This window comes from Brachypodium distachyon, chromosome 4 (assembly GCF_000005505.3).
Source record: "Brachypodium distachyon strain Bd21 chromosome 4, Brachypodium_distachyon_v3.0, whole genome shotgun sequence".
NCBI lineage: Eukaryota > Viridiplantae > Streptophyta > Magnoliopsida > Poales > Poaceae > Brachypodium > Brachypodium distachyon.
The window spans coordinates 22,900,929-22,917,056 of NC_016134.3; the positions used below are offsets into that span (position 1 = coordinate 22,900,929).

At 40.0% G+C, this 16,128-nt stretch overlaps 1 protein-coding gene across 1 annotated transcript; it reads right to left on the minus strand.

Moving 5' to 3' along the window:
* Positions 1-1,537: 1,537 nt before the first annotated feature.
* LOC100831991 (probable pre-mRNA-splicing factor ATP-dependent RNA helicase DEAH4) lies at positions 1,538-13,023 on the minus strand. The gene is made up of 16 exons (XM_003577556.4): positions 12,708-13,023; positions 12,085-12,177; positions 11,912-12,016; positions 10,945-11,162; positions 9,384-9,436; positions 8,721-8,837; positions 7,730-7,821; positions 6,957-7,043; positions 6,626-6,840; positions 6,018-6,110; positions 4,298-4,421; positions 4,068-4,209; positions 3,445-3,514; positions 2,856-3,013; positions 2,135-2,310; positions 1,538-2,048 (listed from the first exon to the last, which is right to left on the minus strand). The coding sequence occupies exons 1-16, from the start codon at positions 12,932-12,934 to the stop codon at positions 1,898-1,900; spliced, it is 2,121 nt and encodes a 706-aa protein (XP_003577604.1). The 5' UTR covers positions 12,935-13,023; the 3' UTR covers positions 1,538-1,897.
* Positions 13,024-16,128: the final 3,105 nt, after the last annotated feature.

Sequence of the window (16,128 nt, forward strand, 5' to 3'; positions counted from 1 at the left end):
CGAACACAACTCACGTTGAATCACACATGAACATGAACACTACTAACTCACGCACGCGGACACACTCCTAATCTGATTAGGACACAAAGACATGCACCTAGCTAGACTCAAACTCAAGATTATCCTAACAAGAGTCATATTTTGTATTTGTATCATCTAATATAGGCGCTTTTCTCTTATCTTCTTCACCTCCAACTTGAGCTTCACCCATCATGTTTACACTTGCTTGAGTCTGAAAGTGCTGCTCAGCTTCTGCTGCCTCTTCATCTTCAATTGTAATCACATCTGGCCTCTTCCTCTTGTGCCCACCGTTGGTATATCTCTGTAAAATTCAGCAACTTTCTTCAAAGGAGAAAAACCATTATCTCTGTCCTTCATCACTGTTATATTCAACAGGTTAGATGACTCAGAGAGCTTCATCATCTCATTAACTTTGTCATTTCCATCAATCAGCGCCAGGCCACGCAAACCAACCCCTTCCTCCTTAATCCTTTCCAAACCCGCCACTCTCCATCAAACCAACAAGATTGAGATATGTCACATCTGACCTACCCAAGTACCTCTCCACCATACTATGGCACTCAAATTTCATTCTAATGCCCCATAACTCGTCATCCAACCTGAACAGAATTGAAAAATCGAGAAAACTCAGAATACTTCCTACATGGACCGAATCGAACAACCCTATCCCCCAAATCAACAAGATTGAGATGAACCCTAGCACTACATCGACTTACGAAGAGGAAAGAGATATAACGAGCTTACTGTGTAAAGTCGATTGAGTCGGTCCAGTGCGGGTTGTGGCTCCTAGGCAGAACTGACGGCTCCGACCCACCTCCGCCGCTTGCCCCCGCCACGCTTGCCTGGGTCAGCAGCGCCACGAACTCATTGCCTCCTTCACCGCTGCCACCGCCATCATCGACAACCTTCGAGGTCACCGTAGCTAACCAGAGAGGGACGGGGACGAGATCTAGGGTTCCAAGGTTAAGGCAGGGTCGGGGTCGGGTTGTTCAAATGGGCTAGCGTTAGGTCGGGTTTGGACACAATGGACGGCTAGGCCAGCGTGGATCCAAGGTGGCACCTGACAGGTGGGCCCCCGTGTCAAGTTTTCCGTCAAAACACAATAAACTGCGAAAAATCAGTGCGAGGGAGTACAACGGACCACAAAAGCAGTGGTACGTTTTTTTTAAAGGTGGCTTTCCTAGATATGTGCCTCAAATGTGGTGGTTCTGTGTAATTTTCTCTATCAAAGAATGCAACAACATACACGAGCGACACCTATACCTGGGCACCGGATAGAAAGGGCTTGATGACAGGTCGCTCCAAACCTCACTTCCCAGTTCACCCCAAACTAGAAGAGAGGGGAGAGAGGAAAGCGAAAATCGGATAGGAAGGGCTTGATGACAGGTCGCTCCAAACCCCACTTCCCACTTCCCAGTTCACCCCAAACCCACTTCCCAGTTCTTTGGCCCTATCAGTCTGTATGACGCTTCAACTATTATGATTACACATGAACCCAGAAATAATAATACAGAACAATGTTAATGTTTGCTGGGTATATGATATTTATCTTCGACCTTGTATTCCAGTAACAGCATGCATATCAAAATATTTTTTTCAATTTCGACTACTATCACCCATCACATTCTGTAAGTTCTTGTACAGAGGAAATTATCCGCTAGATGAGGATAAGAGATACATGACCACGTCGTCAGCCACATGCGAAAAGTTTCTGATGCAGCAAGTATGTATCTGCTATGTGGTCGACACTGGGTGCCCATAATACAAGGACATTCCTCATGTGCTTGCTCTTTTTCATGTTGATGGTGCTCAGCGGCCAGCGGGCATGCAATTTTCAGAAAAGCCTACAACTACCCCATAAGGAAGCTCTGTTGTGTCACTTCTTGCCTTTTCGTGCGAGGTAGCGCTCTCGAGCAGCCTGAATCTTACTATCCACATCAGATTGCTTAATTTCCGTAGCTTTTGTTGGAGAGCTTACTTGCTTGTTACCCAGAGGTTCAGAATCTGTTGGTGCAGTTGAACCACCGCTGTGATAAAATACTCGAGGTTATTTGTGTAGCTAGTACATCTTGCTACCTGAACAATCATCGGTTTGAATACATGACCTCCATACCTTAATTTCTTTATGTTCAGTTTTTCAAGCTTCTTTAAGATTGGTTTAACCCAAGCCTGCTCAACTGCACAAACATTTCTCATGAAAGGGCGAGTAGTATTTATCAGCTCATGGTAGACAACATACACTGGTAATTTCCCATATTCATCACCTTCCAGCACAGAAGACGGATGCACCTGCAAAAAGTGTATTTAGCAAGCTGTGTAGATAGAGTTGAAGCATTAGATTAGCAGACACAAAATGTGGTCAAACCCACATCAATAGAAGGAAGTGAACTTAAAATCTTATTGCATGAAACAACTATTCTTCAAAAATATTTTTTGGTATGTTTACTGTTTCCAAATGGCATGTCCCCAGACCAAACATATCAAGTATCTCCAAGAAACAGTTCAAAACTTCATATGCAACTGGCAGTTTCACTGTTTCTGAATAAAAACAAGATAGGCACAAAAGGGACAGACTAATTCTTAGCTTTGATTCCATAAGTCTGATTCTAAAATTTTATTGACCAAGACAATTTCACTACTCGTGGATTTAAATGGCAGAACACAGCTTTTTGATGACTAACTTTGGGTTTGTGGACTTTACATATTAATATCTGCAAGTACGAAGGATTTTAACTCACGGGCATTAGTTCTTTTGGCTGCCACTTATCACACTCTTCCTTACTTTTAGAGAGCTCTAGCATCGCAACTAACTAACTCTGACAGATAGATGATACCTGCACAAGTTGTGTCCTGTATCCAACCGTATGGTAACCGTTGTGATGCAGCATTCTCTCCGCTAGCTGGTTACCATATCCTACACAAAGAGCTTTCCTCAATTTTCTGTAGTCAGGGTCACTCTTACGTCCTCTCCTTGCTTGCAGATCTGTTGGACCTGAATTTTACAATGCAAGTTCACTTTGAAAATTCAGTCAAATGCACCGATTTCCAGAAATTCATGCGATAATACCTGATTTTCCAATTTACAAAGTGCAAACAACAAGAAAGAATTGAAGAAAAATATTCCATTTAGCTTTAGTATTCTCTGCAGAGCAAGATGTCCATACGAATTGACACAGACAACATAGTGTATCTGCCATAATCTCTCATTTTTTGTGTATTCTATAATTTGCTTTTCGTGCTGAAATTTCAACGATAGGCAACATATACGATGTAAGTTCTAACTATTTCACAATAGGCAGTGTGGTAATTCTTAGAAATTAAAACTGGGCAAAAGAAAAAGCAGCTCTACAAGCAAGCAAGGGAAAAGGGGAATCCTTCCTCACAAATTTTGACAACCAATATAATGATAAGTAGAAAACTGACCTTTGGCGATTTTTTGAATAATCTGACTTAATTGATTCCTTACATCTTTGCTGAATTTCATGCCTCGCGCCTGCAAAAATATTCTGGTGGTCAACATAGACATACAGTCTAATGATTTAACAACACAAAGTGGCACTGCAGAAGTGCAAAGTCTTTCAAAGATATTGATTTGATACGCACATTGACTTAATCATACTCTTAGCCAATCTGTATTATGTAAATGCAAGCATAATCATATGATGGTGACATGACTTTTAGTTTGAGTAAGCTTCTAAGTTGCAGTATTGGCAATAGAAAATCAAGATTTAAGGTAAAACAAACAACAAATGAAGGACAATGAACAATTGACAAAAATGTCAAACAGTAAATCACAGGTTTTGGTACTGTCAAACATCAGAAAAGGGTATTATTTATTTCTTATTTATAAAGAGATAACTTACAAGCAATTTGCCCAATTTAAACAACTACATAGATACATGATCGTTACATTCAAACAAAGCATCCGCATCAAATCATATTAAATCAGCTTCATATAACCTATGCTGAGAAGGCCCAATGTGACTGCACTCACTCATCTAAATTTCTTCTGAGCATAATAGATTAACAATTTTATCTTCAGTCACCTGCAAATCATGATCTGAGCACCACTTTGGGTCATAGTCTGCTTGATCCCAGCTTTCAAATATTTGAAGCAACTGTATATGGTCACCCCAGCCAGAACCATCAGGAAGCTCTCGCCTTTTTCTCTTTCTCTCAATTTCCTTGCTGTATATACGAATCAACAAATTCATCACATGATTGGTGGTGAATGAGTCAGTCATAGTAGACTTCTAAAAAAGAAACAAATGGCCACCTTCTAGTTTGCCGCAGTGTGATTTCAGCTGACAAAACTGCAGCAACAGTTAATGCCTGCGATAGGCATCCTAATTCGTTCGCTTCAATCAAAGTCCTTGAAAGCGAAGGATCAAGAGGGAGCTCTGTGCAATATTTTAACAACATATAACTTAAAATCAAATAAGGCGACTTAAAATTTACCAGAACAAATAAACTTATCCAACACAAACCAGTCTATAAATTTCATAAGTTGAACAGGTTCAATCAGAAATGCTATGATAGAAAAAATTCGAGCTTATGTGTCAGCAGATGTGGCAAGTAATAAAATTGCAAATTGGATAAAATTCGACCATTATGTAACTACACAGAAATGCCCTTGCTGATCAGTCATCACTGAAACCAGATCTACTAGCTGAAAAATGATCCATCCTATCAAAATGCACCATTGCACATCTAACTCTCTGAGCTCTGATGAACTTCATATTCCAAGCATTTGTGTAGTTATCATGATAACCTCCTTGCAAGATGAGGTTACATTATGAGATAATAAGATGCAGCATACAAGTGCAGAGAAACAAAATACTGTATCACATTAGTTCGATAATCATTTGATGCTAACACATAAACATAGTGAAAGGATATCCTAGCTGCAGCATATACAAAAACGACTACATAAGATGAATTCCTGAGTCCAACAGGTCATGTTTTGTTTCTAAAGAACATGGAGGATACTCATTTATTTAATGGACTCCCTATAACTCCGATGAATTTCTTTTCCTAAATTGCAGTCGATTTTTAAAAAAACTATATTCAGACATCCGTTCTCTTTCTTTTTCCTCGGTCATCTTCTTCCTCTAGCCAACCTCGCTTCCATCAGCGCCGCCACTTCCAGGTCGTCATGTCCAGCAGCGGCGGCCCCTACCCCAGCCCCGGTGAACATCCCATCCCCAACCCCCAACTCTAGCGAGGTATCCTCCGTTGGCTCCACTGGCGTCGCTGCTCCCGAGTCGCTGGCAGATCCGCGTGGCCACCCTAACCTATCAGGTGAGGTCTCCTCCCTCAGCCTCACCTCCTTCACCGGCACTCCAGCCTCACAGTTCACTGGTCGCTGAGTTTGTGGATAGACCACGCACCCACACCAACCCCTACTATGCACGCTTCATGTAAGATAGTTAACTTGGAGGTTGGGGTGCATTTTGCACTAGTGTAAATGTTGGTTGTTTACCCTCTCAACAAGCTACGTGGGGCTAAACCCAAATGCGCTCTTGCCTTACAGGGGCTTCAATTGGGCCTTCCTCTTCCTAAAGGCTGGTTCTTACATTTTCAATTTCAAACAAGGCCTGTTGGATGTGATGCCTGGGATTTTAACTGTTTAAAACCTCAGGTACTAGTGCCAATGCACTGCATTTGGTGGCTAGAATCCAAGCTGTTTCTATATTCAATTAAAATTATAACTATCTACAGTAGTATCTACTAGTGCCTACTCACATCACATGTGCCAAGTGTGAACAGTACCATCATGCATTTCGAATTAAAGATAAAGCACTATATTATATTGGTCGTGTATAATTTATCCAGTTAAAAAAAGCTGGAATTTATTCAGAAAAGGGACAAGACATCAGATCGGCTATGGATTGGTTGTACAATAGCAATTTTCTGACGTCTGAAAAAAATCCAATTTTCCGACACATCATTCAACAGATTTGAATAACCATTTGATTTCATGCTCAAAATAATACCTGCCATTAGGCGCCCAACATCTGTTATTTGCCCATTTTCATCAATTGCATCAATGAGGTATAACTGCCTTAAAGCGTCTTCTAACGATTCACCTGCAGGTCATAGGCATTAGTCCAGTAAGGAAGACAGAAACCAAAGATAATTTTAAATTTTATGCATTGCATCACAACAGACAAAACTAATTGGAGTTTCCATGATGATCCTTGGAGCCACAAACTCCTGATACCAAGCAGCAGCTGATGGAGAATTTTGGGTAATTCAAATTACACAACTCATAATGGAAAATGTTGCAGTTAAAACAGCAGTTAATTGAACTTGGCAGTTGGCACATTCGCATTTTTTGAGAACTAATATATAGGACGCAGTCATGCACAACAAAACAGTGCCACTGGACTTGGTCAACATGCTGCAGAAGGCTAAATTTTCTAGTCAAAGATGGGCTCAGCACAGGAAAGGTGACTTTTGAGTTATGACATGCCTGAACCAAGACTAGCCCCACAGAGCTGCTTAGGTTACCACGCATAGTACTTAATTAGACAAAAGGAAGTCTTAAAAAGTGAGTGCGGAAGGATTATTATGAATAGAAGATTCTGACTCTTTATCTTACGTGATGGTGGGTCAAGGAAATCAAACATCAAAATGTCGATATCAGGAAGATTTAATGATTTCAGATACAGAACACTTCCAGCAAGGGAAGTCCGTTGAATTTCTGGAATTGTGGCCTCAAGAAACTCCTTTTGGTAGATGGAACTTGGGTATAACCTATAACACTTGCCAGGCCTAGTTCTTCCAGCTCGTCCAGCTCGCTGGTCAGCCTGCACTCTAATTATTCATGAAGATCCACAGTAAATATTGTGCACTATAGCTAGAAATCTGTGAATGGAAGTAATCTTATGACAAATCAGATGCACAGACAGACAAGCAGCCAAATTATTTACCTGCTAATCTGAACTACATCAAGGGAATACATTCCAGTTGACGGATTATACTGGCGTTGCTTTACATAACCACAATCGATCACGAACCTAGTGAAATAATACAGTATTATTATCAATAAAATTCATTCTACTGATAGAAATCTACCAGGACATAAAATTGCGGGCATTTTGAGTTCTCAGATAGGTATATAAAAGATCACAAATTTTATAGTTCAGTATCAGTTGGGCAGGTTCCTTCCCTATTAGCGGTTTAGCATGGAAGCAAAACAAAATCTTATGATCTCCTTCATAAGTAACTTCATGATTGTAACAGCAATTCATTATCAATAATAATCAATAAATGTACTGAAGTTAACAATTGATACTGAACTATTTGTGGACAAGTGGACCTGATCAATCATTAACAATTCCTCCATGCATTCGCAAATCACAAGTTATTTTTTGGGTTTGTTAGGCACTGTACATATTTTATAAAAGGTAACACTAATTTCTCAGGATGCAATTGTATGAGTGGCTGTCATCAAGACATCATCACGCCTCTTGCGGTCTAGACTACTACCCTACCATACGCGGTAAACCGGTAACACAAGTAAATACAATGAGGATACTTTGTTGCCTGTATATATTTTCTACAAAACCACGAAGTTGCATATAGATTCACTACTTTAGAAACCCAACATTTTATTAACCAAAATTAAATATAAGAGGAATTTGGAGATGGAAATTTAACTACGAAAGTATGTGCACTTTAACTGATTATGTTTGCTGCTTACACAACACCATCCACTGTCAATGAAGTTTCAGCCACATTTGTTGCAACAATGAACCGTCGACACTCTGGAGGTGCTGGAGCAAATACCCGAACCTATTATCAGAAGTGAACAGATCAGCAATAATTCTATTGTGTATCAAATGCTTAGCAGCAAAATGATAAATACAGAAAACAAATGAAGGCTGACGGAATGACAGAGAGCAAGATCATGCCAAGAGTTAACACAAAATCTTGAATACACAGTATTGTAACAACAAAAAGCTTGAAGAAAACAACAAAACGTTCACTTTTTTTTCTAAGTAGAAATGGTTTATCTCAATAAAATAACAAATACGGTACAAGTCAATGCGACACTCATAAAAAATCTTATTAGTCAATGATCACGGGTTAAAGATGAGGCAGCTTCTTATAGTCAAATAAAAGAGTACATATAACTTAAAAACTAGGAGAACAATTGCAAGAAATCTTTCACCATTTTCAGGTGACTTGTATGTTGTACCAAATTATCAACTTGAAAGTACTTTGCATAGACCCTCAAAGAAATTCAAAGATAGTTCAAGGAACTATTTCTAAATCCAAGAAAAAAAACATATTCTGTCATTCTTTGTAATTGAAGATTTGTAGGTGATTTAGATCTATAGATGTGCTGAAAAATAACTCCAGAAAGCCTTACAGAACCTTTTCAGGTTACTTTGTAAGTCTGTATGCTGTGTAAATTTGAAAGTACTTCGCATAGACCCTCAAACAAAGTCAAACTTTAAGTTCGAGGAACTTATTTGCTAGATTTCAGAGAAAGAAAATATGTCAAGGCATTTTTGGTAATTCAAAGGATGCCACAAATGTGGTGCAAAAGAAAAAAAAACTACCAAAACCTTTACTTGCAGAACCCTATGATTTCGAAATGAAAAATGAGAGGAAGGTAACATTCATATTAGATAGACAGATGGAAAAAAGTTTGGGGAAAACAATGCAATGGAAGATTAACTGATTGCCTGTTGTTCAGGAGGCAAAGAACCATGAAGTGGAAGGACAAGAGCATCCATACAAGAACCTTCCTCAAGATTTTGAATTCTTTCCTCCAATTTTGACACCATCTTATCAATGTCATCCTGGAAACAATACCAAGACATTTATATAAGTAAGACAGACAAATAGAAAAGGCTTGGCATCTCATGCAAAGCCCCTTGATGAGCAAAGTTATTTGGCATACTTCCAGATATTTTAAATACCTACCTATGACAACATTTGAAAGTTCTACAGCTAGGCCAAAGCTCAGGTTTTTAATCATCCTAGACAAGAAAAATAATATTTTCAAACGGAATTAGGTAATGATCAAAAGCAATAAACCTGTGAATATTTTATGTTCTTCTAAGAATAATTTGGTCACGGATTATGGCCAAATGGTTGCAGGTATTTAAATCTTTATCGAGTACATTTTCTCTGTTAATGATTTTTTATGGAACCTTTGCAGAAGGACTTTCTGCATTATATTCCAACCATTCAGAAATGAAAGAAAGGAGTAAAATCTAAAATAAATTATGCTATTAAATTTATTAAGAAGCAGGTAGAGGTCTATCCTGAGTATCAAAGACCACATAATGTCCTTCGACTTTCCAGATAAGAGCATAAACAATGGTAAACTTTTAGGGACTGACCTTTCCTGTCATAAATATTAATACATCCCCAGGAACTTCCTTAACATGGATATCTGTTGAAGAAAATGTTATTGGTATTGATAAGGAGATTTCAAAAAGCGTAAGCGGATATAAATCATTAGGAGCCAAAATTTAACGAAACCTGCAAACGTGGTTATATGATTTCCGTATAATTTATATGTTACTTTCAGACATAAAATCAGAGCCAAGGGTACAGAAATTACACTCTGACCATAATTATTTGTGGTATCAGACAATCACGGCCCCATGACTGTAGTAAAAAACAACGAGCCAGGTTAGTGGCAACCAAACCGGTAGTCTGGATACATCTATCTGTGAACGTGTCGCCCATCACAGTTTCAACCATGTCAAATGAATCAGAGCACAAGAGTGCATGAGCCAACGCCAATCTCCTGTTTGCCATAGCAGCTCACACCACCATGCCACCACACTTCCACCATCTCCCTACTGACAGGGGATAACAACACAATGACAACAAGATAACAGGAAAGGCAAGTTGCCGGTATTAAGGTGGTGGATTCAATGGCAGGGAGTGGGATTTAACCAGTGGTGTCCTAAGGTAGTGTTTGTGAAGGAATCAAGTCGGATTGGAACAAAATTGGTCAGTCAACTCATCAGGGATGGAATGTTACTGCTCAAGGGAATATTTTCATCACATGCTGGACCGATAGATTTGTCAAAATTGTAAATGGTTAAGTCTGGGATGGATCAGACACACATCCCCCTTAGTACCCTTATTTCTTTAGTTCTGACCTCCTCTGCCCTAGCAGCACATCTCATCTTTTAAGAAGAAAAGCAACCAGTCCATACAAGAGATAGATCCTGATGGGATCGACAAGGAAGACAACACAAGAAAAATTGGGGCGCCTACCACGGAGCTTCGTGTATTGTATAATAGTGTAATGTTTTAGCAATAGCAAATAGATCTATGCTTACAACTCATGCAACGCATGGTTTATAAGGACAGCTATGCTGCTGGCCATAACTCACACAGTTGGCAGTAAAGAAGGAACAGGTAAAACTACAAAAGTAAATGGTGAATAGTTAAAACAGTAAAAGCTGGAAGCAATTGTGGCCTTTGGAGTAAGTGGTGAAGGCATGGACAATAGGAGCCGTAGGATAACTGAAGAACATCAACTGTCTTGCACTTCTTGTCCAGAAAGTAACTTGAGGCGAACTTGAGGTGAACTGTCTTGTAGGATAAGTGAACTGCTATCTTAGGAACTTCTTTTTTAGTGTCCAGACAGTAACAGGTAAAACTCCTGGAGAAGTTCCTTGTCCTCAATGAACCTGATTTGAGGCGAACTTGAGGTGAACTGACCTGTTACTCTCTTACCACTATAATGCCCACTCATTGGCACATATAAAAAACCATCCATCATATTTGTTACAAATCTTATCTCTGTTCTCAGTTTCTGGCTGATGTAATGGGCAAGTGGAGAAACATACAGCTATCTTAGGGATGCAGCCGAAATATTGGCATGTCATCGTCAAAGTTTTAAAACAACAATAGTTGCACAAACAAAAAAAATTATCGTACCTATAGCTGTCCTGAGAGAAGATTCAATATAATTGGTTGGGCGATCTGTGCTGTAGAACTTCTCCACAGGGAATATGGTTCCAGGGATGTTCAACACAGGACATCCTGAGAAGAACTTGGACACTTTCAAACCATCAAGAGTCGCAGAAGTGATGAGAACTTTCAAATCTGATGCTCGATCCTTTATCAATCTTTTCATTAAACCTAAAAGGATATCACTGTAACAAAAACCATCAAATGAGCCACTACAGCTTAATCAATAGCAAACCAAAAAAGGAAGAAATTACTATTGTTGTTTCAAAACTACAGTAGCCACATTACATTCGCAGGTACGCAAAACCAGCTGAGTGGTTCAGATGAACTTCTCTACATAATATCTACACCAGTATAAAAAGCATGAGTAGCTTGGGATACTTTAGAAGCTCAAATCTGTTAATTCAGTCTCATAAATATCCATCAAATGGTTTAGGGCAAATGTTATACCTCCCTTAATTACTCCTTTAATTTTAGGCTCTTAATTGTACTCGTCTCCCAATTACTTGCTCTCTAATTTCATTATGTATACATGAGAATTGTTGTTTACCGCAATGCATTTTGACGTGGTATTTTTCTAATAAAAAACTTTGTCTTTCCTCTAAAGATGTGCATGTTAATTAAAATATCTTGACCAAAGTTTTTTAACTTGACATGATTTAATGTATGCGGTCTTGAGTGCATCACAGCCCCGACAACTATGCTGTCAACAAATATTATCTACACTGAACAGTTCGTGGCCCATTTACAGCAATTAGCTTAAACTTTTTTAGTTGAGAGATTATATTGAATAATTTGTAAACATATACAATGTTATGGTTATAAATGATTAAGAATTAGGGGACATGCTGCAGAACTATATGTCAAAAGTTGATAAAAAGGCTATTTTTATATTCATATTTCGTAGATATGGTTAACATAAAGATCGACATACGTGTTTAAACTACGTTCATGAGCTTCATCCAAGATAATCACTGAGTATTGCTTCAACTCAGGATTTGAAAGGCTTTCACGCAGAAGAACACCATCTGTCAGATACCTACGAATTGAGACAAAAATTATCCAAGAATCCAGGAGATAATTAAGCTAAAAGAAATTTAAGCTTACTTTATCAAAGTTTTTTCTGAAGTTCGGTCTTCAAATCGAATAGCATAACCAACTTCTTCCCCAATTGAGACACCGAGCTCTTGTGCCACCCTCCTATAGATAATTAAAGTTGCTCTCAGTACCATTGCAGCTGAAATCATTCTCAACTGGTCAAAGGCATATTAGATAGCATTTGTGTGCTGTAAATCTGGAGCAGCTAATCAACCAGGAAGCTACTAAAGAAATTTCTTACCAGACAGTTACTTATATGTGTTTATTTTCTTATTAAAGCAAACTTGAACAACTGAATGACCCAACATTATGATCCTATAATTGTAACATATGACACTGGTATGTCCACGGCCGTATAGCCCCTTAAATAGTTCTCAACACATGATCAATCCCAATTGCATGCTCCTTCTCAGTCCACCAAATTGCTCTAAATGCGCCCTTACAACTCACAAGTAAGATAAATATGATAGCAGGATACATCAGAAAGTAGAAACATATGGCCACAAAAAATGGTAGAACCATAGTGTCCTTAAACGCAAATCTGTAGTGAACTCCATGGCGCCACTTCCCACGCAACTAGCCTACACTCTAGCAAATAACCATGCGCGCGCGATTGAGAGAGGGGTGCGGACCTGGAGACGGATACGGCCGCGACGCGGCGGGGCTGGGTGATAGCAATTGTGCCGCGGCGGGTGTAGCCTCGACGGTGGAGGATCTGGGAGAGCTGGGTACTCTTTCCGGAACCGGTCTCGCCAATTACCACCACCACAGGGTTTGCCTCCACGGCCGCCACGATCTCGTCCTCGTGCTCTGAGATTGGCAGCACCGGCGGCGTCGCCGGCAGGGACGTCGACGGCATGGCCGGAGGAAACGGCTGCTAGGGTTTAGTTTTCTTTTCTCTTTCTATTTTTTTTCAAGGGCCGTGCGTGCAAAACCGAACTAAACCGAAAACCAAGGTCTTTCATTCGCAAGATTTTTTAAACGTGAAATAGGAAGCACTGTACTAGAACTTCGTGTAAATGAATCTATTACAATATATTAAATATTAAATTGAAATCGGTGATGGTGGGCGTCGTTGGTCGGTGTTGGTCGGTCAACTTCGATAAAATTACAATCAATATGTCACTGTCCCTTATTTTCTTTTCCTCCCGCCTTATTCACGATTTCAGTAGCAGAAATTCTACGGTTTAGATTTACCGAATGTTATCGTACGGTCCAAATTTGTCACAACATAATACGAACAGTCCTAAAATAAATCAATCTCTTTAGCATGAAATTCAAAATTCTTCGTATCCATCTCAGTATGGAAATCAATCCGAACCCAAACAAAAAATCTCGGTATCAATCTCAGTATGGAAATTAATCCAATCGAAAAATCAATGTCCAGACTTTGCCTCCACCGGCTCGTGCTTGATACACTTTCCGTTGTTCCGTAGCATCGCACGGGTTCTTTTGCTAGTACTAGATCAAATAGCGTTAAGTGTGTTTCACAATGGATCTAATGATCTGATTTGAAACTTTATATGTTGATGATGGTTGGTTAAACTTTAGAAAATTTGAGCATCAACAAAAGTTATACGTCTTACAATTTGTAATAGAGAAAGTACCATAAACCCTTCGATTTCGGGGCTAAACCAAAATATTGGTCAAATCAAACCAAACAAAACAAAACACGGGCCTCTCAGTCCCACCTCCCACATGTAGCCTGCAGTCCGAGTGCAACCTACGGATCCAACTCAACTCAACATTTTGGCTAGCTAATTTTTATAAGGTAAAGATGAGCTAAAACTCGAATATATGTGACGTCGGATGGCTGCAACAAGAAAAAAAAGCGTCAAATAAACCCCCACCCGTGTGTGCCTCATCGATGTCTTCTCATCTCCACTGTATATCCCTCGACTCATCTCAGTTCTCTTCCTTCTCTCGTCTACTGCTCTTGCAAGAACCCAAAAGCCAGCTGACATGACTACCGCTTTGTTTCGTTAGGCTTAAATGTGATTTTTGACTTTTAGCTTATAAGTCACAAAAGAACATAGGTTTTGCTTCTGACTTGATATTGTTAGATGATGGTGTAAGCAAAAAATCAAAATCAAGTGCTCTTTTGGCTTATAAGCAAAAGTCAGCCATATTTAAGTTTAACCAAACATGTCCTAAATTGTAAATACGCTGGTTGTTTATCAGTTTTGCTGATACGGGAAGATGGATGTGAAGCTAGCTAGTATAAGCAGATTATCGTGCATGGCTGGGCTATAAGTAGTTGTGACATGTTTGCTAATTTATGTTCTTGTTGATGCTCTTATCACATGTAACATTGTTAAATTATTTTCTTACTTATTTGTTGCACAAGAACATAAAGCACGATTAGAATACTAAACCTTTTTTGCACATAAGTGAGAGCTAACTCACCACCTTATGCCGAAAGATAACCACATCCACTTATCCACGCTGGCAAAATCGCAAAATGGGATATCATGGTTTTTCTTCCGAGTGGTTTCTACTTTCCTCTTCACCTCTCTCGCTATCATCTCCCTTTGCCTTATGGTTGAGTTGCATCCCAGCCGCATCCTTTGTCGTTGGCCTGGAGCCACCGATGACTCTCTCTTCGATCTACTCCAAGTGGCCTCACCATCGTTTTCCTGGCAACAAAGCTCTTGACTTCGAGATTCAAGATGTGAGCATCCCAAAGAAGCACCCCACATATGTAAACTCCAGCCCCACCCCCACCCCTTCACCTTATTTTCTCTAGATATGGTCGGAGTTACCGCATCGGGGTTGCTTGGAATTCTTAGATCCTTTGTCCCTCGGTTTCCCATCTTCCTTTTCTTGAGCAGTTCCCCTATTATTACTTTGGTGTTCTACTGGATTCCCAGATTTGGGAGCAAGATGGTTCAAGGAAAGAGCAGATTCCACATCAAATCTTGTGGCTTCTTTTCTCTCTTGTTTGTTCTTGAAGAAATCTCCCCAAGTCTCATTCAACGGCGAAGAGCTAGTTTTGTTGGACTTGTTCGGCTATCAAATCGATGTGATCCTCTTCAACCTCCTCTGACCTAGAGGACATGTTTTGCATAACTGGAGTAGGGGGAGGGCAACAATCACCCTAGCAGCGTTCCCCGTCCTTCGGCATCACCTGCTTGGCTGCCCATCGAAGGGGCTTTTGTTTGGCTCCTAGAGAATGGTGGCCACCTCATCCTTTGGCTCCAATGGCATTTCCATACTTGACAACATTTCCTCGTCGGTGGTGAGCCTCGAAAGTACTTCTGCTGTGGTCGACAAGGTGGATTACAGGCGGACCGTGGACGTCATTTCTTTTTGTCTTACAATTCGAGAGAGTGGCGCATGCACGTGGTGCACTTCTTTTTTTACATTCTGTCCGTGTTACTTCAATGATTTTGATGTAATTTTACCTTTTTTTATTCCATAATTTAACTCATTCTCCGTGGGATTTTTCCGCATAGTTTTAATATAACAAATCTAAAAAATACGGAGCCCCGTTACCGTTGCCTGTCAAACTTTCCATAACGATGTGGCTATATATAAGTTGCCCGACTTTTAAGTAAAAAAAATTTTACCGACTCTAAAAGTAAAACACTAGGCTCCCATCCCATCCCTCTCTATCTTTGAAAGCCAATGCACATGCATGTATTTTGATTTGACACTTGCTTCACATCTTCCAAAAGAGGCAACTTGGACATGGAGAGACATATACTTCTTTCGTTTCGTTTTTAGGGCGAAGTAAAACTTATTATCCTTAGGTCGCCCCCGACATGGACAAACTTCCTTTACAACGTCCATCCAAGCAAGGTGTGGACCATGGACAAGGCGCCCAGATCAACCCCATCTAGAACTTACAACAAATTCCACTCCACTCCAGAAGTCCAGAATCACATTCTTACCGATCACCAGTTCACCACGAACACGAACGATCGGCGCAGCAAATCCCAGACTTGCCTTGTTTACTTACGCTCGCGGGATCGGGAGATCCAGCCCCACTCCCCAGACCAGGGATTTACCCTTCCTCTACAGCTTCGCATTCTCGGGACCCCAAAGACCCGG

Bases quoted from the DNA above. Each gene is read 5' to 3' on its own strand.
- LOC100831991 (XM_003577556.4), bottom strand. From the start codon at position 12,934: ATGCCGTCGACGTCCCTGCCGGCGACGCCGCCGGTGCTGCCAATCTCA. The intron at 12,017-12,084 runs GTAAGCTTAAAT...CTCAATTCGTAG, and splicing joins TCAGAAAAAACTTTGATAAA to GTATCTGACAGATGGTGTTC. The intron at 3,515-4,067 runs GTGACTGAAGAT...ATATTTTTGCAG, and splicing joins GCTCAGATCATGATTTGCAG to GCGCGAGGCATGAAATTCAG.